Below are 23,564 nucleotides of genomic sequence, written 5' to 3' on the forward strand. Positions count from 1 at the left end.
CCTCGCCTCCCTCCTCCGTCTCCTCCAGGTGCAGCAGAAACAGGGCGGAGGATGACAGGGAGGTGGGCCCAGAGCCAGGGGAAGCTCGGGAAACTTCTGGGGGACCCTGGGGTGCCCCCTGCCCTGGCTGGAGGTGCAGACAGGACCCACTAGGGTAGCCTGGAAGGAAGGGCTGGGGAGGGCCAGGCACCCACAGGACCTGACCCTTGGGGTCAAGTCTGCCCTCAGGCTACCATGACTGTTACCCTGCAAGTGCCAAGAATCACAATTGCCTGTGACCCCGTGAGCAACGAGGGCTCAGCTGGGGTGAACACGTGACAGCGGACAGACTCCCCCTAGAGTTCTCCTCAGATAACAAGTCCACCTTGAGATGACCTCTGGCATGTAGCCTGCCTGGGGCCTGCTCCCAATGTCGTGCACTCAGAGTCAGCGGGGGGCAGTCGGGTCAGAGAGAGCAGAGGCGGCTGCAGAGAGACCCTTCAAGAGGGCACGTCCCTGTGAGCCCTCCCGGCCGACCGGCGTGGTGTCCAGCTGTCCTGTCCTACAGCAGGCGTGGGCAGCGGCGGGCACATGCTTCCGGGCATAGCATGCAGCCCTGATGAGGCAGTGGTGGTGACGGATGATGGAAACGGCCAGTCCAGCAGTCGTCCTGCGCTGGGCACACTGTCCGAGCCGGGGCCGCCCAGGGTGGGGAGCCAGAGCCCCACTCCTGCTGCTGCCCGCCCCGGCCCTGCCCCAAACACCGGCCAACAGGGTTCGCAATCAGGCTTTAATGGAATCTTCAGGGTCTCTCCAGGCCCGGCTCCCGCCCCACCCTGCTGCCGATCTTGGGCCCGTGTGGGGGGGAGCAGAGGGTCCATGCACGCTGACAAGGTGTTGCTCTGCGACCAAGACGGCCGGTAGCTGTGGGTTTACCGGATCCTAGTGAAGAGGTTGAGGACGGACACGGACTCCTGCAGGATACACAGGGGTGATGCTGAGCCCTCAGCCCAGCCCCGCCGCTCAAGTGTGGGAGGGAAGCTCTGCCCGGAGGGACCCCGAGGCTCTGGGCCACAGGCGGGGCTTGTGCGGGCAACCTGGCATGGTGAGCGCCCCAGGATGTGCAAGGGGGCCAGGCGATGCAGAAGCAGAGAGGGGTGGGGGTTCTGGAGAAATCCCGGCTGGCAGGGCGGGGGGGGGAGTGGGGGGGCGCGGGGCGGGGCCAGGACATGCTGGGGGCACACAATTGGGAACATCTGGTGCTGATACCGACCCACTTTACCTTTGTTGAACGGGTTTTGCTAAAGACATTCCAGAACCTCAGTGTCTCGTCTCCAGCACCGGTGACGATGGCCTCTCCATCAGGAGACATGGCCTACAGGAGGAGAGAGAGTCCACTGTCCCCGCAGCTGCAGGCACCCGGGGAAAACACAAAGGACATCCTGCCTGCCGTAACAAGGGATGATCTCTCTGTGCGATTCGGCAAAGGACTCGCTGGCTTAAGGACAAAAGTTTTTTTTGGAAAACACCAAAATGTTGATGAGGGCATGTGTGTGAGAAGAGGGGCTCCTATCTCCAGACACATGAGAACAGTTGCTTAGTGAACCGTCTAGAGATGACCTGAGCAAGTACATGGGGTTATCTGCAGCAGCTTCCACTTCCATGTGAAAGCAGACACCTGGAGATCACACAGTGGACAGAGCCACCCTTGCTCACAGGGCAGGGAGCTGGTGAAACAGACTCAGAGTGACAATGCCTCTACCTGTCACTTGGTCCTGGGGCCCAGAGCTGGCCCAGAGTGGAGGACAGACCTGGGCAGCTGGGCGTACTGCCTCTTGGGCCTGGCAGGCAGACTCACCAGATACAGGACCCGATAGGAGTGCCCGGTCAGCTTGGCCACCTGGGTCAGAGAGGGATACTTCCAGACCAGGATCTGGTTCTGTGAGTAGCCGTGCGTGCTCACCTAGGGGACAGAAAGGGCACTATGCCAGCGTCCCAGGCCCCTAGATGCATCCACAAGGCACAAGAGCACTAGGGCCTGCCTGAAGGGTGCAGAGACCAGCAGGTGACATCCACCAGCCTGGCTCCCTGGTCCACGATTGGACCGACACAGGGACCAATTGCCCATGAGAGCCCTTGGGCCTCTCTGGGGATCACTGGGTATGGGCGCCTGGGTGAGGTTCTGGCAGACCCGGCTGGCTGGGCCCTGCCCGCCTGCTGCCTACCCGTCCTGTACCCCACCACTCACCAGCTCGTTGGCGTGCTTGGACCAGGCCAGGTTGCACACCTGGGAGCCGGTGTCAATGCACTGCAGCGGCTGCCCCGTGAGTGTGTTCCAGAAGCGGATGCAGCGGTCAGCCGTGCCGCCCCCGGACGCCAGCAGCCCGTGCTGGTGGGGGGACCAGGCGATGGCCTTGACGGCAGCCAGGTGCTCCGTGTACTGCTGCACGGGACTCAGGCTCGAGTGGTTCCACACCAGCAGCTGCGGGGACGGGGCCGTGAGGCTGGCGTCCCTCGGGGCACACCCCCATCACCCTGCTCCACAGAGGGGGCTGCAGGGAGTGAGAAGCTGGCCTACCTTGTTGTCGTTGCCTCCCGAGGCGAGGAGCTGGTGGTCGGTGGACCACTTGAGCCCGCACACCTCTTGCCGGTGGCCCTGCAGCCGCCGCTCCGACTGCAGGGGGGGCGTGCGAATGTCCCTCTGCAGGATCATGCGGTCCCGGCTCCCGGACGAGAGCTGGTCAGCGTTCCAGGCCAGTGCCCCTGCGGCCAGGTGGAGGGCAGGCTGAGGATGCAGCCTGGCCCTGCAGCACACCCCCACCCTTGCCCCCAGGCGGCTCCTCACCGACACGCGCTGTGTGGCCTTCCAGCATGGACAGCTTCTTCCCCGCAGCAGCGTCCCAGATCTGCACAAAGCCCTTGTGTGTGCCGACAGCCACCAGGTTCCCCTAGGATGGCAACATGGGCAGGTGTCAGGTCCAGCATGGGGCCCTCCCCTCCCCCTCCCCCCGAAGTCTCTTACTCATGGGCCATTGGATCGCTCTCCTAGGAACCCAGGCAGATAGTCATGTGGAGCTTAGGTTTGTTAAAACCCACATGACATGCGCAGAGATCGACACGCATCAACGTGTGGAGCGAACTTGCCCGCCCCCATGTCTGTCATCTAACCACCTGCTCCAGGCTGGGGACAGCCAGGGTGCAGACGTCACTAGGGCTGGACAAATGACCATAAGGCTCTTCCTGGGTGTGCAAGGCCCCCACCACTGTGGAAGCCCCTCCAGTGAAGTCTAGTCAGACCTCCCCTGTGCCAACCCTGCCCAGCAAGGGGATGGAGCTAGTGTACTGACCCTCTCAGACCAGCCCACGGAGGTCACTGAGTCCCCTTCCACGGAGAGGTCACAGAGCCGGGTCACCTGGTGGAAGGCGTAATGTTGGTGCGACAGACGTGGGGCCCACTCCTCCTTTAAGGCCCAGATTGTCTATCCATCCATCCACCCACCCCTTCACTCTCTCATTCCCTCACACCTCAGGCCTGTGAGCAATGGCCTCACTGTGGGCCCTAGGAGGTCGCTGGGAGCTCGGGGACACACACAAGCACAGTGATGCTGACTGCACAGATGCGAGGGGCATGGGCATCACAGCTGGGGGGCCCTGCAGCAGGCGTTGGCCACAGGCTGTAGGGGATGTGTATGAGGTGTGCCGGTGTCCCTGTGGGGGGCTTCACTCACTTTCTCTGAACCCACCAGCATGTATTTCTGTCCCTCAAACATGCCACCCTGGGGGCCAGCAGCCACTCAGAGGAGGCGGAGTTACTGCTGGGTAGGGGGCCCTGTGCTCAAGCCGGGAGCAAAGACTCTAACTCCCAGAAGCCAGCCTGGGGCAGGGATGGTCTGCACCCTGAGGAGACGGGGTAGGAGGAGGGGGTGGCTGGGAACTATCCAGGCCCCAGCAGCTCCCCCATCGCTCACACAGGGCCTGGCCTGGCTTGGTCGCTCCCTAGCACCACTCCCTGCAACACACATACATGTGCACGCGCTCAGCAGCACCCACCTGGCTGGTGCAGGCACTCCACAGGTACACGCAGGTCCCCAGCCCCACGCTGAGCACGTTGAGGGAGGACCAGTCCACCAGGTTCAGGTAGAAGTCGTCCTGCAGCTCAGGAGCATCCAGGACCTTGAAGGGGATCTTGGAGATCTTGCGTGTGGGTTTCCGTGGAGACCGCAATAACTTCTGACTGCAGGGCGGGGGTGGGGCAGTGGCTTTGCAGTGACTGCACAGACTTCACAGTCTCCCTTTCCAGCAGCCCCCAGTGTTTCCTGCTCATCCTGACTGACACTCTGTGACTCCAGAACGGTGGGTGACCCCATGGCCACCGACCCTCAAGCACGGGTGCTCAGCCACCCTGAGCTCCGACAACCCACTTCCCCTCTGCCTGGCGCCTCCTCCAGAAGCCTCCCTGACCTGTGCACAGCCCCCAGCATGCCCCCTCCCCAGCCGGTGCGGGTCTGGACTCACCTCTTATTGCTGACGGGGGACAGGGAGTACGGGGACACGTCGTTGCCATCATCGGGGCTAGAGCGCTTGGTGCTGAGGGAGTACTGCAGGCGGGGGACACCCCTGAGCGGATGCTGTGCCCCAGAGCCCCGGCGCCCTGAGCCCCTGGGAGGGGAGCACACAGGGCGCCAAACCAGAAGCGCCCGGACTGGAGACGCGTGTCCCCAGCAAACCAGGCCTGGCCCCCGAGGTGTCCTCCCACAGGCTTGCTGGTGTCCGCCCATCTCTCCTGCCCCACAGCCACCAGCCCCTCAACTCAGGGTCAGGGGAGACCCAAGCTGGGCCTCTGACGCAGCCCTGGGGCTCGCACGTGAAAGGGGTGGTGGGTGGCTTGTGGTGAGCCTGGCGTGAGGCAGGGGTTAAAGGGGCCCCCACCCTCTGGGACTCCAGCCCCGGGCAGGGCTGTGCAGGAGGTGGCGGCGGCCAGCAGGCTCACCGTGAAGAGGCCCTTCCTCTCAGGTGTGGAGGGCTGCAGCCGGCGGTCCTCTGTCTGTGGGTCCTGAACCTTCTCAATGCCAGCGCCCAGCAGCTCGTTCTTGAGCAGCGCCGAGTAGGCCAGGCCATCTGTGGGCACCAAGCTCCATGAGGCCAGGCTGGGGTGAGGGGCTGGGGCCAGGGGAACCTGAGTGCTGACCTTTGCCATTGTCCGAGGTGGCGTCCTTGGCTTTCCGGTTCTGGCTGGGGGATTTTTCATTTTCCTGTGGATGGAGAGGGGAAGGAAGAGTGAGTGGGAAGGATGGGCCCCTACCCCCAGGCTGCACAGACAGAGTCTCACCCTCCGCCCTCCGGCAGCCCCTTACATTGATCCTGTGAAAATTCACGCTCCAGTTGGCACCGGCTCGCGAGGGGATGAATCGGTCTCCGTGCTTGCTGGGGGAGGACACAGGGGAGTTGGCAGGGGTCAGGGTTCGCCGCATCTCCGCCACCTGGAAGGACGGCAGGGTGGGCTGGGTGCCTCAGAGCCCCCAAGGCCACTGTCTCCTTGCTGACTGAGGCCCCGCCCACTATGTCTCCTTGTCTGTGGCCTCTGGCTGAGGATTTGATCTTGGGAGTAACCCATGTGCTGGCGCCTGTGAGTGGCACCACGTCTGAAGCTCAGTTCGTGTGTCCCATTCCCTGGCAGGAAGAGGCCAGAGAGCAAGAGCCCAAGTGTGGGCATCGCCACGAGCTGCAATCCATTTCCCAGGGTCACACACGGACAGAAGAGTTGACGGCACAGAACACAGAGCGTCCAGCCTGTGGCCCCCCACCCACATCCCCACACAGTCTCTTCCCCGGCCCCGGCAACAGGCAGTGGGAATGTCCCAGGAACGTCCTTTCTCCTATAAGGGAGGTTCAACTGTGCTCCCTAGAGAGATATGCTGAGGTCCCGCCCCTGGGACCTGGGGTGCAACCTTAACTCGAAATAGGGTCCCTGCAGGTGTTCTCAAGTTAAGATGAGCTCACACTGGAGCAGGGCGGCCCCAAACCTAGGCCTGTGTCCTCAGAGGAGACAAGAGACATCAGCTCACAGAGGAAGGGGATGCAGAGACAAGGCAGAGGTGGGGCGGACAGGTCTGTGCACCAAGGAGTGCCAACAGCCCCAGACACTGGAAGAGGCGGGAAGGAGCCCACTCTGGACAGCCTGCGCAGAGCCAAGAGTGCTGAGAAGCGGTGGGCACAGCCTGCCACACTTGGGAGCCTACAAATAGCGGAGGGGGTGGGAGCTTGGGAAAGAGCAAAACAGCTCCCCCCATTCCTCTGTCCCAGTCCCCCAGAGAATGAGGGGTCTGTGGCCCCAGCAGCAGAGGAAGTGTGGGGAGGTGCTGGGGGGGTTCACCCCTGGGTGTGACCATGCTGCCATCATGGGGGAGAACGTGTGCGTCACCTGTTGGGCACCTCTGTTCTCAACAGACAAAGCCCAGTGGCTGAGCACACCTGGGCCCCCACCATCCCCACCGGGCAGGATGGCGCTGGCACGCCGGCCCCAGCACTCACGCACGGCATCGTGTTCTCGTTCTGGATGACGATCTGCCGCAGGAGGCGCCGCTCATAGTCCTGGTCCATAGTGAGGCGGGCAGGCACGGCCTGCCAGCCGTGCTCAGCAGCCCTGGACGGCCTGGTGGGGAGAGGGGGAGAGGTCAGCACCGGCAGACAGCGGCCCCCTGGTCGCTGATGACCACGGGGTACCCTGGGCGACAGCCAAGTCCCCCGGCCATGTGGGGCCTTCCCCCTAGGAGCCCAGAGGGCCGTGATGGGGCAGACAGGCTTCTCTCTGGTTGTCCTGTGGGGAACCTGCCCCCAGGCCCCCTCCTCTTCCCGCACAGGGCCTGGCACCTAGAACCCATGCTCCGCAACAAGAGAAGCCACCACAATAAGAAGCCCACAGTCTCGCCACCTATGGACCACATCCTCGCTCCTGGGGCCCCTAGAGAGAGGAGGGGTGGTGCTGATGTCTCTTCCTCTAAGCAGAGCAGCTTTGGTCCCAAAGTACAGAAGAGGGTGCAAGAGTGGGGAGGGGGTCCATCAGCTGCCTGGCCCTCCCCACAGAGCTGACTGGGCATGAGGCCTGCCTGGTGGAGGGACGTCACCGCCAGTGGACAGACTGGTCCCCCACCAGGTCCCCTAGTCAGGAGGCCACTCTGAGGACAGGAGTCAGAGTGCGGCATGACGGGAGGCTGGAGAGAGAGGCCTGAGGCAGGCGGGCTGGCACCTTCCAGGACAGGATGCCGCAGAGAGCAGCGATCCCTTTCTAGGGGGACAGCAGACCTGGGTCCGGGGTGCCCATGACCACACACTAGACTCTCGCCTCTCAATGGAGGGCAGCATGAGGCTCGGAGGGAGCACGGCATCCCCAGACCCCGCTGCCTCTCCCCACTACTGTCACTCTACTTCAGCTGGAGGGCCACGTGCAGGTGGGGCCAGGCTAGCTCCAGCCCCCGAGCCTCCAGGCCAGCACACAGCTGGTGACAGACCAAATATGAATCAGGAATTAAGTCTACTAATACACATTCCTAGATGTGGTGCCTGGCGAAGTCCTCTCCTGCCTTAAAAACACCTACATAGCAAAGCACACACAACATGAAATTCACCATCGTCACCACGGCTGAGTGCACAGCTTAAGGCTCTGGCTCACTCGCACTGCCTGCAACCATCCTCCCACCATCTCCGGAACTGCTCCGTCTTCCCAAGCTGAAGCTCTGGGCCCACGAAACACTCACGCCTCACTCTGTCCGTTAAAACACTTGACTCCCCAGCCCCTTGCCCCTGTCAACTCTTCAAGAAATCAAATACACACAGTCACGCGACCCAGAAAGTGCACTTCAAGATAAGACACAGATAGACACCCAGGAGAAAGGAAAGAGACCCACAAAGAAGCCAGTATTCAAGTGTCTTTACATACACTATAAACAAAAACCAAGAAGAGAAACCCAAGAGTCGTCAACAGTGAATGGATAAACAAATGAGGTCCATCCACACAGTGGAGTATCACTCAGCCTTAAAAAAGGAAGGAGGTTCTGACACCTGCCACACCACGGGTGGGCCTTGAGGACATGATGCCCAGTGAGAGAAGCCAGACAGAAAAGGCCACATCCTGTGTCATTCCACTCTTAGGAGGTCCCAGAGTTGTCAAATTCATGCAGACAGAAAGGAAATCAAAGAACATTTGCTCCTACACGTGACCACAAGACTACAAGACGCTCAGGCGTCCTACCTCCACAACCTCAGACACAGGCTCCCCGAGTTCCTGGGCCTAACCCTGGGCTGAGACGCGGGCACTGGCACAAGCCTGTCAGGTCCTTGTCCCTCACTGGGATTGTGCCACGCACTATCACACAGGGCGTCCTCAGTGTGGCTTTGGCCCAAAGGCAGACACCTGGCCAAAGCAGAGCCCGTGGGGTTCGACCCTGAGGGACTGTAACACAGCCACCAGTCACCTGTGAATTGGCTGCCTGCACCCGCTTGCAAAGATGAGGACGGTGAGGCTGGGCAAGGGGTCAGGGGCCGGTGGGGCAAACAGGGTTCCTGCCTAGAGGTCCACCTGCCCTCCCTCCCCCACCCCGGGCCCACGACACCCCCTCACTTGGCCTGGGGCTCTTCCGAGCCCATGCTGGCCCATATCTCTGTCACGGACAGATAGCGAGCTTCCCGCTGAGAGAAACGGGGTGCCAACCCCCACTCCCATTTCCGGTGAATCTGTGAAAGAAGCCACCCCTTCGTGGCCATTGGGATCCTGTCTGGCAGAGGTCCCTGGACGCGTTTTGTCCACTGTGGCCACAAGCCAAAGCCTCTGAAATGACTGCCAGTCATCTCCCTCTCTGGCCTTCTACTCCTCCTCCCCCAAGGGGCCTGTGAGCAGGCTATGGACACTGAGAGGAGCCACGAAGCTGTTCCAGCGCCTGAGTTAGGTCAGTGGCTGTCCCTGCTTGGCAGACACGGAAACCAGGCTCAGAGGGCTAACTTCCCAGCCCGACATACTGAATGTACTCCGCAGACCTCAACAGGGCCTCCACTGCTGCATGGCGGGCAGGAAGCTCCCTGGAGCCCATGTGCTCAGAGGCACCCCCTCTGGGGCCTCAGCTCAGAGATGGCGAGGGGGTTGCCCACAGGGCTGATGGAAACCACGGCCTCTCCATTCAGACCAAAGCCACCATGTCAGTGCCCCTAGCGGCTCCTTGTGTGGGCAGATGGCAGGGCCCAGAGAGCAGTGCAGATGCAGCCCACACACCAGAAGTTAAGAGCCCAAAGCACTAAGGTCATTGCAGAGTACGTGGAGACTGGTTTTCTGGGATGCACAAAGGAGCTGCTGCTAAGACGCCAAGTGTCCAGGCACCGGGTGTGCACTAAATCTGAATCCAGTCAGCACGCCCATGTGAAGCACCCCTTGCCATCTGTGGGCTACATCCCGACAGGACAGTCTGCAGAAGGCCGTGCAGCGGGCAGGCGACTTACTGCTGATAGGTGTGGTTGCTGAGGATCAGAGAAGTCCCTAGTCCCTGATCGTGGCTTTGTTCTTTATATGGCAAAACGGGCTCTGCAGAGGGGGTTAAGGCCCCTGAGATGGGGACGACCCAGGATTCCCTGGGAGGCCCAGTGTCATCACGGGGTCCTTATAAGAGGGAGGGGGAGGATCAGAAGCAAAAACAGGAGATGCTGACTCCCACCTCACACTGCAGAGCTCCAGGATTAGAGGACACACCCTCGCCCACGGAGAAGACACTCCCACCCGCTGTTGGCAGGAGCCGAAATCTGGCAACAGCTTCCAAAATCTAAAAACGCACATCCTTTTTGACTTCTAAGAATTTCCGCTTAGAAACTCTGGCACACGGGTGCAAACCCGTGTGTACAGGGAAGCTGCTGTATGCAGGCTGCTCAGGAAAACGGGGGACAGAGCTCAGATCTCTACCTGGGGGGCCTGGCCTTTTCCCCCTGCTGCCAGAGGCATTGCGGTAAAGGGGTGCGGGTCTTGGGGACCCACTGCCACGCACAACACACTGTGCAGAACAAGCTATTTTCAGAAGGCTTAGACGGTCGGCTCTGGGAAGAGGAACTAGAGAACAGGCTCTAGTGAGGAAGGAAGCCCTGGTCTCCTGCCTGGTCACTTTGTGCTTCTTGGACTCTGTGTCTCGGGAACTCGCCAGCCATTCACAGAAATAAGCAGCCAGACACAGTGGGGGTCACGCATGCCGGGCGTGAGACCGGAAGACTCTCCATGGTAGGGGCACGGCCAGCTGCGCACAGGAACACTCTGCCCCCTTTGCCTGTCTCCTAACAACTCCTGGCTTTCCAGCCGCTGCCCCACTGGAGGAGGCTTCCCCTGCAGTTTCTCACTAACCCCTGACCTCGCCCAGCCCTCTAGCCTGCAGGATTTCCAGTTACCAGGCACTCAGTACAACCTAGTGGTCCTCACCATGGTAGTCCTGCCCTGGGGACACTGGGCCAAGCCTGGGGACACCTGTGCTTGTCATGACTGTGGGTGCTGGATATGCCACTCCACACCCCAGTGCCGGTCACGGCCCCCCAGAGAGGATGACCCGACGCAGTGCTGGGGAAATGCCCTACAGGGCCAAGCCAGTGAAATGACAGCATGGGCTGGCAGGGACCCAGGGGCCAGAAGATAACCCAGTGTCCAAGCCCCAAGAGCCCTTCTGACAGCTGGGATCCCACCAGAGGAGGAACACAAGGGCAGACGCTGGCTTCCAGTCACTGCAGCCCCGAGGGCGGGCAGGAACCGCCCCTCCCTGAGCCCACAGAGGAAGTGAGGTCAGAGGGTGGCCTGCGGGGGCAGGACCAGGATAGTGAGCCCCTCCCACTGTCGCTGCGAGGCCTCCTCAGGGGAGGGCAGCATCCTGGGCATACCTCTGGTGAGGTCGTGCCAGCCCTGCTTCCAGCAGTGCTCAGACCAACTGCAGGTCCTTTGGGGCCTTGCTTATCTTGAGAACCACTCCTGCTGTTTTCCTGCTGTGGGGCTCTGAGGCCAAGGAGACACCCTGTGATGTGGCTCATGACTCAGGGCTCCAGGCAGCTGCCGGCCTCCCCTGTTCCCAAGGCACTGCTGACATCCCAGCCATCCAGGGCACTGTGGGTGCGAGCAGCCCCCCAGGTCCCCACCTGTCTGACGCCAGCAGGATGCCCCCAGTTATGTGGACCACTGACGTCTCCAGACTCAGTCCAGTGTCCCCTGAGGTGGGGGAGGAGGCACAGCATCAGCCTAGAGAGGGTGACTCTGGCCTCTGGGAGGGAGGTCACACAGGCTTCCCAAGTGGAGCACGGGGTAGGGAGGGGAGGACACAAGCCGGCAGAGTCCGTGGGCACTGCATCCCGGGGCATGGGACTCTGCTCCCAGCCCTGTGCGGAGGCCGTCAGGACACAGCTGAGGGCAGGGACACGAAGCCCACCTGTGCCGCTCCAGCAGCCAGCGAAGCGCCAGACAGTCCAGGTGCATGACTCAGTGCAGCCCGCAGGCTCAACTCTATCTGCGTTCCACAGAGGAGGCACCCTGGGGCTCAGGAGGCTGGTGGGCACCCCGGCACCAGCAGGTCAGCCATCTAAAGCTCCCAGGCCCCCTCGGAACTGGTCATCACAGCCAGGGTGCAGCAGCACCCGCCGGCTCAAGTGGCAGCTATCCAATCAGGGGTCATAGCGACCTACGCCTGAGGCTCCTTGAGAGCCATCATCTCGGGGCACAGCCTCTGAAGGGGTCCCTGACCCTCCAGGAGGCCCCCTCCCGGCCCACAAGGCATGCAGGTGAAGATCGTCAAGACTGTGGTGCCCTGGTGCCAGGCCATGGCTTCCTGACCATCAGCCCCTGAGAAGGCAGGGTAACTGGTTGTCTTATTCCAGCCAGACTCTGAGGAGCAGGGGAGAAGTTCCACAGAGAGAGACCCAACCAGAAATGGGGGGTCTTCCAATTTTCTGCTCCCAGCAGTGTCTCTGCTTTTGCCTCTTCCAAGTGGGCGCAGGCTGGCCAGCCCTGGCGGACCCCCTTCTTGTGATCATCACCAGTCCCAGGGCGGGCTGTGGAGGGGGAGAGAGCTGGCTCTGAGTCTGGGCTTCGACCCTTACTGGCTAACTGGCTCAGGCAAGCAACTTCTCCTCTCTGAACCTGTCTCATCTCAAAAGTGGGGATAATGGAGTAACACCACAAGTGCAGGGGTGAAACCGGGTGCAACTTCCACGGAGCAGATGGTAGAGAATCTGACCCAAAGGGGACGCTAGGGAGCGGAGCTGGTCTCCTGAGCTCAGTGAGGGGCCCATGACAGGTCCCAGCTGCACCTGCTTCCCGCCCCTCCACTGCCCAGTGACGTAGGCTGTGTGGCACGTGGGGAGGACAGGGCAGGGCCCCATCTTCTCCTCTACTGTCCCCAGAGGTGACAAGGACTGGTCTCCCCTTGGACAAGGGAGCATCATCCTGAGAGCAGGAGAGGAGTGGGATTCCCGCTAGCAAGAGGGCTGGCGGCGGCTGTACAGGCATTGACTCCTGACTAGGACCTGAGCTCTGGGCCTTGCCACCGCGAAGGCACAGACAGGGGCCTGAGAAAGGAGTGGCTGCACCTGCAGAGGGGGCCCAACCAGCTAGCAGACCCTCACGTCTAAAGACAAGAAAGGACAGGGCTGTGCCCAGGAGGGGACAGAGTGCCTTCCAAGCGACTGAGGAGAATCACTTGGGGGGGGAGGCCTGGCGGCGCACCTGAGCCTCTTCTTGTCGTTCATTCATTCATTCACTCACTCACTTAGCAGAGGCTTACAGCCCCGTTTGCAGGCAGGTGTAGCAGCTGCCAAGCAGGGAGTCTCCTGGGAGTCGTGGTGCCCCAGGACTCACAGAGTGGAGGCGTGGAGAGCCTTGTCAACACAGCTCTCCTGCCTGTGACCACACCCCCAAGTCTCACTTCCAGGTGAAACTTCCACTCTAACCCTCACCCTCACCTCTCGGCTCAAAGGGCACACCCTCCCGTCAGACTGGGTGAAGCTTTCAGGCCTTAAGGGCATCTGGGTCTGCAGCAGCTCAAAGAATGCAAGCCTACGGAAAGGAAGAAGGACTCGAGCGCCACAGCAGTGACTCATGACTATCTATATGATCACAACTCCTGATCGTGTCCCACCAGGACCCCAGAGCCTTCACAGATCTCTGCGTCCGCCTCCACACCCGGGCACAGGGACCTCACCCCTCACAGGCAGCAGAGAGTGTCACAGATACTTCCTCCATCTCCTCACTGTGGCTCCTACCCATGGGTCCAGGGTGGGAGTGGCAGAAGCAAAAGCCTAGCATGTTGAGGGCAGTCCCCCCACACACACACTGATACGCAGCGCGGTTGTTCCCTGTGGGGACCCTTCTGGGCACTGTGGGGTTGAGCAGCATCCCTGGCCCCACCCACTGATGTTGCACCCCCAGTTTTGATGGAGACTCTTTGGTTTAGGGGACTCTTTAGGGGGGAAAGTTGCCTCCTCCAGTTCTGAAGACTAGCACTGACCTCTCAATGCTCAGCCCTTCTATGAGTGCAGACAGACAGACACTCACGCCTACCCCCCATCTGTCCCCCCCACCTCCTCAAGCGGCCTCCCTGTCACCATGGCGGCCTGACCCTGCTGCCTCCTGCAGCGGCTTCAGGCCTGGCAGAGATGACACTCTCACTGAGGGTCACAACCCTATGACTCCCAAACTAGTTCTGATCTGGGGAAGAGCTGGGGGTTGGAAGGCATGGTCTGGGGGGAGCACACTGGGGGCAGGAAGAGGGAAGGTGAGAAGGCTGGAACAATCTCCTGGGCTGTGCCTTGGGGAGGCTGGTGGCAGGGGTGGGGAAGGATGGGGGAGGGGCTTCATGAGAGGTGCTTTAGTGGGCTGGTGGGGAGCTGGGATCTGCCTGCTCAGGTGAGAAAGCAGGTGGTCCTAACAAGATGGGGGGGGGGGGTGGAGAGGAGGAGTCCCAGGTGAGGCTGGGGGACACAAGAGAGGGGGCTGGGCAGGTCTGAGGAAAGGGCCGCCTTTTCTGAAAACACCACATGACACCTAGGGGAGGATGACGGGCCGCTGGACACGTGGGCCTGCAGTCAGGAGCCAGGTCTGGGCACCAGCAGCAACTGAGGACAGGAAACTGAGGGTGAGCGGAGGCCACAAAGAGTGAGCAGAGGGGTCCTAGCCAAGATGGAACAGGAGGGTGCCCCAGCTGTCCTCAGCAGCTCTCTTCACAACAGACAGAAAGTGCCAATAGTCCAGGGGCCTGCCAACTGGTGCAGAGACATGACAGAGCCCATCCACACGACAGAATTACCCAGTCACAAAAAAGAGGACATGCTACAGCATGAATGAACCCCAAAGATGTGATGCTCAGTGAGAAAAGCCAAACATGGAAGGCCACATGTTGTGTGATGCCATTTATATGAAATGCCAGGAAGACATGGATCCAGAGACTAAGAGTGGGTTAGTGGTCACCAGGGGTGAGAAGGGGCTGGGAGTGAGTGCTGAGGGAAATGCTCCGGAACTAGTGGTGACAGATGCACACACCACATAAACATACTGAAAACCACCCAACTGCACAATTTAAGTGAGTGAATTGTGGAGCATGACGATTTTATCTGAGTAAAGCTGTTACCCACAAAAATAAGATAATAAGAGAAACATCGGTGGAGCAGTTAATCCTAAAGGAAATCAACCCCGAGTATTCACTGGAAGGACTGATGTTGAAGCTCCAATACTTTTGCCACCTCATGTGAAGAGCCGACTCATTGGAAAAGACCCTGAAGCTGGGAAAGACTGAGGGCAGGAGGAGAAGGGGGCAAAAGAGGATGAGATGGTTGAATGACATCACTGACTCAATGGACCTGAGTTTGAGCAAGCTCTGGGAGATGGTGAAGGACAGGGAGGCCTGGTGTGCTGCAGTCCATGGGGTTGCAAAGAGTTGGACACAACTTAATGTGTGAACAACAGTGGAGGAGGCTGAAGGACAGAGGGGAAGGTGCAGGCTGCCACGTGAGTGGTGGCGGGATGACTAAAGGAGGCCAAGCCGAGAGGGGGCACAGTGCGTGCTCTCAATCCCTTCACACCGAGGACACTGAGGCAGGAGAAGGCAGTCGCTTGCCAAGGACACAGGACACAGCAGTCAGGGCCACCAACGTCCCGTGGAGACTGTCAGGGGGAGCTTGGGCCCTGCGCCTGTCCCGACTTAAACACTCCCTGCCTGCACTGGGCAGGCTCCGCAGCAGCCAAAGACTGGGGGAGGCAGTAAGGGGCAGGCAGGGCCAAGACCAGAGGAGCTGACGAGCTGGCTGATACAACGAAGCAGCAGTACTGCTCCCAGCAGCACTGGGAGCTATTGGGGCAGAAGAGGAGGGCTGAACACCCCTTTCCCAGCTCTGCAGGCCACTGGCTCCCTGTGCCAGTCCCCAAGATGGACTGCCCACTCTCTATCCGCTCCAGCCAGGGCTCTCCAGCCCCAGCGTCTCAGGGCACTGACATGGAGACTTTGCACTCACAGGCTTTGGTCGGTGCTCTGGTCCCAGGCCTCCAACTTTGGCACCATGGACTTTCAGGATCAGGGCCAGATCATTCTTGGTGGGGGACCATCCTGGGCGCCATGGGGTGTGAAGCCCCATTTCTGACCCCACCCCTTCAATGTTAGGACCTCCCCAGTGGTGACAACCATAGATGTCCCCAGACAATGCCAGTGTCCCAGACAAAAATCTCCCAAAGAGAAGGATTACAGGGTGCTCCAAGTCGGCTGCTTTCTTTAAGAACAAGTCCCTCAATCTCCAAGTCAGCCCGGAGTCCCAGATAGATTGGAAGATAGATTGGCTTCTGATCCTCATCCCTCTCAGTAACACTGAGCGAAAGGTCCCCACAGCCAATGCCACTGTGGGCCTCTCCAAAGGCAGAAGTCGCTGCTACACAAATCCTGCCCCAGTCAGCAGCCCCAATAAATATGAATGGCAGGTGACTTCCGGCCGGAACAGAGGGCCCAGTGTGAGCATCTATGATCTGCTTCTGAAGCCTCTTGAGGCTTCAAGGTCCCCCGTGCCCAGCCCCAGACAGACGCCACTGGCCCAGGCACAGACTCTGAGACCTTCCTGGGTAACAGTCCTGGCAGCAAGCTGGCCAGCACAGTCAAGGGGACGCTGCCCCTCACCACAGCAAAGCAAGTGTCCCTTGAGCCAAGCATTGTCCGATGACCAGGGCCCCGGGCTTTGGAGAGGCAGGGCCTGCATCATTCATTAATGGAACCCTCTGGGAGCAATCAAACCTCACAACACAAAGCACCAGCGAGTGGCCAGCACACCTGCCTCCACTCTGAGAGGAGTGTTCAGAAGAAACACGAGCCTGGCGTGGCCAAAACAAAAGGAACCCTCCACATCACAGGCCACGAGGACGCACGAGACAGTCTACCCATATATGGACTGGGAGGTGTTCCAAGCGACAAGGTGCACCACTCTCGGGATGCCCCCCCCCCCCCCCCCCCCCCCGCCCAGATCTCATCAGCTTTCAGAAGACAGATCCAGCCACTACCATCAGGAGAGACCCCTCAAAGGTCTTTATTACACAGACATTCCCACATGGCTCCATCTGGGGAAGGGATCTGGCTGCATGAGGTCTTAATGGATGGTTTTTCTTTAGGTAAATTGTCCTCACTCAAGGGATGGTGAGAAGTGGGGTGGAGGGGCACAGAAGATGGGGTGTTGCCTCGACAGCCAGAGGCATGAGGTCATTGCTTAGTGTACCAGGGTGGGGGCGGAGGAATCTAGTCCCCAATCTAAAGGCCCTTGAACCCAGAGAAGATATGATGGGGGGAAACAAAACGGGTTTAGGCTGGACATGGACACAACGGTGGAACTCAGGCTTTTAATTGGGGGCAGGTCAGAATAGTGCAAGGCCAATGGGAGGCGGGGGTCAGTTTTTAGTTGTGGAAGATGGCTCTGATGGGGTGACTGTGGCCTTTCCCAAGTGGCTGCGCTTGTGCTTGGAGGAAGACCAGAATGATCCCGGGTTGGAGAGTGGTTGGGCACAGCCAGGCGGTCTCAGATTTTGGTGGAGTCAGCAGCGAAATGGAGAGGTGGATTCTGGGTGGGTCGTGGTCAGAACGGGACAAACTGAAAAGGGAGGGAGGCAGGAGCAGAAACCAGAGGAGCCGGGAGCCAGAGGGGCACTTATGTATTCAAAACTCGTCGTCTAACTGCTTCCGTGTGCCAGGAGCAGAGAGGGGCGCGGTGAGTACAATGGGGAGCGCCGACGGACAGGGTCTCCGCACCCTCAGCCCGGTTGTCCCAGGGTCCACAAGGCTTGGATTGTGTTTTATCCGGGCGGGGACAGGGGTTGGTCCAGACCTGAGTGAGTCGTGACAGCTCGGAGGCGGGCGGGGGGCAGTTTCAATTTGGGCCAGGCCGGAGCTCGGGAGACCCGAGGTTGACAGGCCAGAGATGCAGAGTACGGATTAGGGCGTCGGCCGGCCGTTTTGGTGGGCGGATTGGGGAGTCCCCCGGTTTAAGGGTGGTCAGAGCTCAACCTCATAATTAGAAAGAACAGGGACGCTGACCTCGCGGGGAGATGGCGGGCTGCAGGTGGCTCGGGTTGGGGAGGTCACCCAGGGCCTGGTCTGGGGGAAGGCTCGGACATGGGGGTTCCGACGGGAGACGGGATGCTGAGGTTACCCGGGCCTAGCTCGGCTTGGGGAGCGGCGCTCGGAGGTCTGGCCGGCTCCCGGATGGGGGGCTCGAGCTTGGGAGTGGTGGGTCGGATCGCCGGCTCGTTTTCGGGGGCCCGGGACAGATCCACGCCGCTGCCAGGCCCGGCCCGGCTCCGGGGTCACAGCTCGGGTCCAGGGGGCGGGTCCCCAGACCTCAGCCGCCTCACCTGGCTCGCTCCCGTTCGCCCGCTGGCTCCACCGGCCCCGCCTCTCCCGGCGCCGCGACGCGCCCACCCGTGCTGAGCGCAGCTCCGCCGCGTCCGGCCGCGGCCGCAGCTGACGGGATCCCGGGCTCCGCGCTCCTTAATATGGCGTCGGCCGCTGCTCGGCGGCCTCCGGCGCCCTCCTCCGCCGCGCGCGCTCCCGCGACCGGCCACGCCCCCGCGCCGGCGCGCTGGGTGCCGCCGCCACGCCCCGCCACGCCCCCGCGCGCCCGGGCATCGGGCCCGCGCCCCGTCACGCCCCGCCTACTTCGCGCGGTTGCGCCTGCGCGCCTCGGGCATCTCGGGAGGACGTGACGTAAGTTGCGATTCGAATCAATACAGGAAGCGTAGCGCGACAGGTTGCCCAGGGCAACCGCACCTGAACCGGATCTCGGCCCTAGGGAGGCGGCTACGTGGGAATCTGGGGTAGTGACCCGGTTCAGTTTAGGGCGTGGTTGTTAGAGGACCGTCGCAGAAACAGGTGCCCCTTGGGCAGACCCACCATCGCAATGAATGTCGCAGTCACACCCCCAGATAAGCGCTGGTGGGTGCTGGTTGTGCAAACCCCACTGCCTGTTGAAACACATTTACTCACTCATTCATTCAATACCATATTATAGTCCTCTGGGTGCTCCTCCAGATCCTCCAAGCAGGGAACTGAGAAATGGAGTAGTTCCTGTGGTGTCGATAACCAAGGATGTTACCGTCATCAGCAATTGTAGCCCTCCAGTGTGAGCCAGTGAACCTGAGGGAACTTGGGAAGGAGAATATCTGCCCTCTATCAGCCCTCAGACTACAGTCACTCCCTCTGGTGAGCCCAGAGGAACTCAGGGTGTGAAAATAGGATATCGTCCCGAGATAACTGAGATGCATATCAAAGGAATGATTTCACTGAGCCCAGACTCTAGCATCTTCTCAAACAGAGAAAAGTGCTAAATTCCTTAACTTGGATTATCTGGTTTTCTTTAATTCACAAAATTACTTTGGACGTTCAGACTACTTGCCTTTTGTTGCAAAACTTCTATGTAACCTGACTCCTACACACACACACACACACACACACACACACACTCTCACTCTCTCTCTCTTTATCTCTCTCTCTCTCTCCCTCCCTCCCTTCCAAGCAGTTCTCTCAGGGTTACTTGAGATGCTGCCTCCTGGACTTCAGTCCTAAAAATTTCCTCCAAATAAAACATAACTCTCAACCTCTAGGTCACTTGTGTTTTTCTTCCAGTCGACAAAACAGAAAAAAATCTCTGTTCAAAAACTGGGCAAATGAGCCAAATGGACATTTCTCCAAAGAAAGGAAATAAATGGCCAACTCATGAAAAAAAAAAATACCACCTGTAGTACAGGAAGAAATGCAAATTAGATCACAAACCTACCACTTCAGCCTACTGGATGGCTGTGATTTAAAAAACTAAATACCCACCACCACCCAGGAAACAGATTGTTGGCAAAGGCATAGAACCCTCATACATTGCTGGTGGGATTGTAAAATGGGGCAGCCACTGTGGGAACAGTTCAGCCAGTGTCCATAAAGGCATATGTAGAATTACCAGATGACCCAGCAAGTCCACTCCTAGAATTGGAGATCTGTGTGAAAATCTGTGAAAAGTGAAAGTCGCTCAGTCATGTCCAACTGTTTGGGACCCCATGGTCTATACAGTCCATGGAATTCTCCTGGTCAGAATACTCGAGTGGGTAGCCTTTCTCTTCTCCAGGGGATCTTCCCAACCCAGGGATCCAACCCAGGTCTCCCACATAGCAGGCAGATTCTTTACAAGCTGAGCCACAAAGGAAGCCCAAATTTTATCAGAGAAGTGAGAAAATGCAGAAAGAAAGGAAAACAGTCAATACAAAATAATAATAGTTTAGACATTAAAGTCAACGAAAGATATACCCAACTGAATGCAGAGTTTCAGAGAATAACAAGGAGAGACAAGGAGACCTTCTTCAATGAACAATGCAAAGAAATAGAGAAAAACAACAGAATGGGAAAGACTAGCGATCTATTCACAAAAATTGGAGATATCAAAGGAATATTTCATGCAAGGATGGACATGATAAAGGACAGAAACAGTAAGGACCTAACAGAAGAAGGAGAGATTAAGAAGAGGTGGCAAGAATACACAGAAGAACTGTACCAAAAAGATCTTAATGACCTGGACAACCACAGTGGTGTAAGCACTCACCTAAAGCCAGACATCCTGGAGTGTGAAGTCAAGTGGGCCTTAGGAAGCATTACTTCCAACAAAGCTAGTGGAGGTGATGGAATTCCAGCTGACTATTTCCAATCCAAAAAGATGACGCTGTTAAAGTGCTGCACTCAAAACTGGAAATAGAACTGCCATATGACCCAGCAATACCACTTCTGGGCATACACACTGAGGAAACCAGATCAGAAAGAGACACGTGTATCCCAATGTTCATCGCAGCACTGTTTATAATAGCCAGGACATGGAAGCAACCCAGATGCCCATCAGCAGATGAACGGATAAGGAAGCTGTGGTACATATACACCATGGAATATTACTCAGCCATTAAAAAGAATTCATTAGAATCAGTTCTAATGAGATGGATGAAACTGGAGCCCATTATACAGAGTGAAGTAAGCCAGAAAGATAAAGAACAGTACAGCATACTAACACATATATATGGAATTTAGAAAGATAGTAATGATAACCCTATATGCAAAACAGAAAAAGAGACACAGATGTACAGAACAGACTTTTGGACTCTGTGGGAGAAGGCAAGGGTGGGATGTTTCGAAAGAACAGCATGTATATTACCTATAGTGAAACAGATCACCAGCCCAGGTTGGATGCATGAGACAAGTGCTCCGGCCTGGTGCACTGGGAAGACCCAGAGGAATCGGGTGGAGAGGGAGGAGGGAGGGGGATCGGGATGGGGAATACATGTAACTCCATAGCTGATTCATGTCAATGTATGACAAAACCCAAAAAAATAAAAAGTAAAAAATAAAGAATTAAAAATAAATAAATAAAACAACATTGCAACAACAACAACAACAAAAAAAGTGCTGCACTCAATATGTCAGCAAATTTGGAAAACCCAGCAGTGGCCACAGGACTGGAAAAGGTTAGTTTTCATCCCAATTCCAAAGAAGGGCAGTGCTAAAGAATGTTCAAATTACCATACAAGTGCACTCCTTTTCAGAGAAGGAAATGGCAACCCACTCCAGTACTCTTGACTGGAAAATTCCACGGACAGAGGAGCCTGGTAGGCTACAGTCCATGGGGTTGCAAAGAGTAGGACACAACTGAGTGACTTCACTTTCACTTTTCACTTTCATGCATTGGAGAAGGAAATGGCAACCCACTCCAGTGTTCTTGCCTGGAGAATCCCAGGGACTGGGGAGCCTGGTGGGCTACTGTCTATGGGGTCACACAGAGTTTGACACTACTGAAGTGACTTAGCAGCAGCAGCACCAGCACTCATTTCACATGCTAGTAAGGTTATGCTCAAAATCCTTCAAGCTAAGCTTCAGCAGTACTTGAGTTGAGAACTTCCAGATGTACAAGAAAAGGCAGAGGAACCAGAGATCAAATTGCCAACATTTGTTGGATGATAGAGAAAGCAAGGGGATTCCAGAAAAAACTTCTACTTCTGTTTCGTTGACTACACAAAAGCTTTTGATTATGTGGATCACAACAAACTGGAAAATTCTTAAAGAGATAGGAATACCAGGCCATCTTACCTGCCTCCTGAGAAATCTGTATGCAGGTCAAGAAGCAACAGTTAGAACCTTACATGGAACAAAGGACTGGTTCAAAATTGGGACCTGAGTATGACAAGGCTATATATGGTCACCCTGTTTATTTAACTTATATGCAGAGTACATGAAGCGAAATGCTGGGCTGGATGAGTTACATGCTGGAATCAAGACTGCCAGGAGAAATATCAAAAACCTCAGATATGCAGATGATACCACTTTACTGGCAGAAAGCAAAGAGGAACTAAAGCGCCTCTTGATGAGGGGGAAAGAGGTGAGTGGAAAGCTGGTTTAAAACTCAATATTCAAAAAACTAAGATCATGGCATCTGGTCCCATCACTTCATGGCAAATAGAAGGGATAATAGTGGAAGCAGTGACAGATTTTCTCTTCTTGGGCTCCAAAATCACTGTGGATGGTGACTGCAGGCATGAAATTAGAAGACTCATGCTTCTTGGAAGGAAAGCTATGACAAACCTAGACAGTGTATTAAAAAGCAGAGACATCACTTTGCCGACAAAGGTCTGTATAATCAAAGTTATGGTCTTTCCAATAGTCATGTATGGATGTGAGTGAAAGTGAAAGTGCTAGTCGCTCAGTTGTGTGTGATTTTTTTGTAACCCCATGGACTGTAGCCTTCAAGGTTCCTCTGTCCATGGGATTTTTCAGGCCAGAATACTGGAGGGGGTTGCCATTTCCTACTCCAGGGTATCTTCCTGACTCAGGGATCAAACCTGGGTCTCCTGTTACCATCTGAGTCACCTGGGAAGCCCCGTAAACAAGACACAGCCCCTCTATTTTCATCAGCAGCACACTGCATTATAGCCAACCAAGTTTATCTCCAACCATCAAGTGGGGTTCTCCAAGTAGTTCACTTTGTGACAGGTCATTAAGAATATCTTCTCCAAGTCGGGTGGAGAGGGAGGTGGGAGGGGGGATTGGGATGGGGAATACGTGTAGCTCTATGGCTGATTCATGTCAATGTATGACAAAACCCACTGAAATGTTGTGAAGTGATTAGCCTCCAACTAATAAAATAAAATGAAAAAAAAATGATTTGAAAAAAAATAAATAAATAAAATAAAATGAAAAAAAAAAAAAAAAAGAATATCTTCTCAAATCTGGACTTCCCTGGTAGCACAGTAGTTAAGAATGTGCCTGCCAACACAGGGGACATGGATTCGATCTCTGCTCCAGGAAGATCCCAAATGCTGCAGACCAGCTAAGCCTGAGTGCCGCCAGAACCGAGCCCATGCCCTAGAGCCAGTGCTCAGCAATAAGAAGCCACGCGATGATCTGCCCAAACATAGCAACAAAGACCCACCACATCTAACATAAATTTTTAAAAAAAGTTTTAAAAAGGGATCTCTTCAAATCCAGTCGTCTGATTGTTATCCCTCATACTATCCGGTGAAAGGTTTGAGCTTGGAAGAAGTGGAAGACTGCTGAGCCTGTGCTGCTTCGAATTCCATCTGCAGTTTTAGTGGCACAAAGGGCCTCAGGATGTAGTGTGGAAAAGTTCATTTTATCTCGGTTGGGCTGGGAAGTTTTTTCTGGCCATTCAAGAGGATGACCAGGCAAAAGTTCATTTTTTCACATAAGGAAAACCCTGTGGAAGAAGATCATGACTTTCAAAAAGTCCACTTGCTGGAAACTCAATAACTGGAATCCTGTCGTTTGGCTGAGATTCAAGTCCTCTGGCAGGAATCTTCAACTTCCTTGGGCAAAGCCTCCTTGTCTGTGTGTGTGTTTAAGATTTATTTATTTTCTTTTTGGCTGTGCTGGGGTTCTGTTGCTGCGTGCAGGCTTTCTCTAGTTGCGACAAGTAGGGGCTACTTCCGTCACATGCTCAGGCTTCCCGTCTTGGAGCACCGGCTCAAGGCGGGCGGCCTCCGTCACTGCAGCACATGGCCTCAATAGTTGTGACGCTCCAGCCTAGTG

The 23,564-nt window shown here is 57.1% G+C and overlaps 2 protein-coding genes and 1 pseudogene across 4 annotated transcripts in view; 1 reads left to right on the top strand and 2 right to left on the bottom strand.

The window, feature by feature from the left end:
* Positions 1–18,061, bottom strand: FZR1 (fizzy and cell division cycle 20 related 1). Of its 3 annotated transcripts, none has more exons than XM_065918064.1 (14): positions 17,852–18,061; positions 6,511–6,631; positions 5,334–5,403; positions 5,168–5,231; positions 4,970–5,097; positions 4,495–4,577; positions 4,030–4,213; positions 3,327–3,392; positions 2,825–2,927; positions 2,558–2,742; positions 2,228–2,461; positions 1,838–1,942; positions 1,253–1,354; positions 1–953 (listed from the first exon to the last, which is right to left on the bottom strand). In XM_065918064.1, the coding sequence occupies exons 2-14, from the start codon at positions 6,564–6,566 to the stop codon at positions 912–914; spliced, it is 1,422 nt and encodes a 473-aa protein (XP_065774136.1). In that variant the 5' UTR covers positions 6,567–6,631; positions 17,852–18,061; the 3' UTR covers positions 1–911. The 3 variants fall into 3 exon arrangements, with proteins under 3 accessions (XP_065774136.1, XP_065774135.1, XP_065774134.1); XM_065918063.1 differs by having other exon boundaries at positions 1,262–1,354; positions 5,334–5,459; XM_065918062.1 differs by having other exon boundaries at positions 5,334–5,459.
* Positions 17,115–23,564, top strand: part of DOHH (deoxyhypusine hydroxylase) — a 23,886-nt gene continuing 17,436 nt past the window's right edge. The window contains exon 1 of the mRNA XM_065918069.1: positions 17,115–17,208. The gene's annotated coding sequence lies outside the window, so the exon portion shown is untranslated. The remainder of the gene's footprint in view (positions 17,209–23,564) is intronic.
* Positions 22,443–23,564, bottom strand: part of LOC136157000 (proteasome maturation protein pseudogene) — a 10,009-nt pseudogene continuing 8,887 nt past the window's right edge.

Source organism: Muntiacus reevesi, chromosome 1, assembly GCF_963930625.1.
Source record: "Muntiacus reevesi chromosome 1, mMunRee1.1, whole genome shotgun sequence".
NCBI classification, from domain to species: Eukaryota; Metazoa; Chordata; class Mammalia; order Artiodactyla; family Cervidae; genus Muntiacus; species Muntiacus reevesi.

Coding starts and splice junctions, on each gene's coding strand:
- FZR1 (XM_065918062.1), bottom strand. CDS start 6,579: ATGGACCAGGACTATGAGCGGCGCCTCCTGCGGCAGATCGTCATCCAG. Junction 5,460..6,510: donor ACGAGAACACGATGCCGTGC/GTGAGTGCTGGG, acceptor CCGTCCTTCCAG/GTGGCGGAGATGCGGCGAAC. Junction 4,578..4,969: donor AGAGGAAGGGCCTCTTCACG/GTGAGCCTGCTG, acceptor CCCCGCCTGCAG/TACTCCCTCAGCACCAAGCG.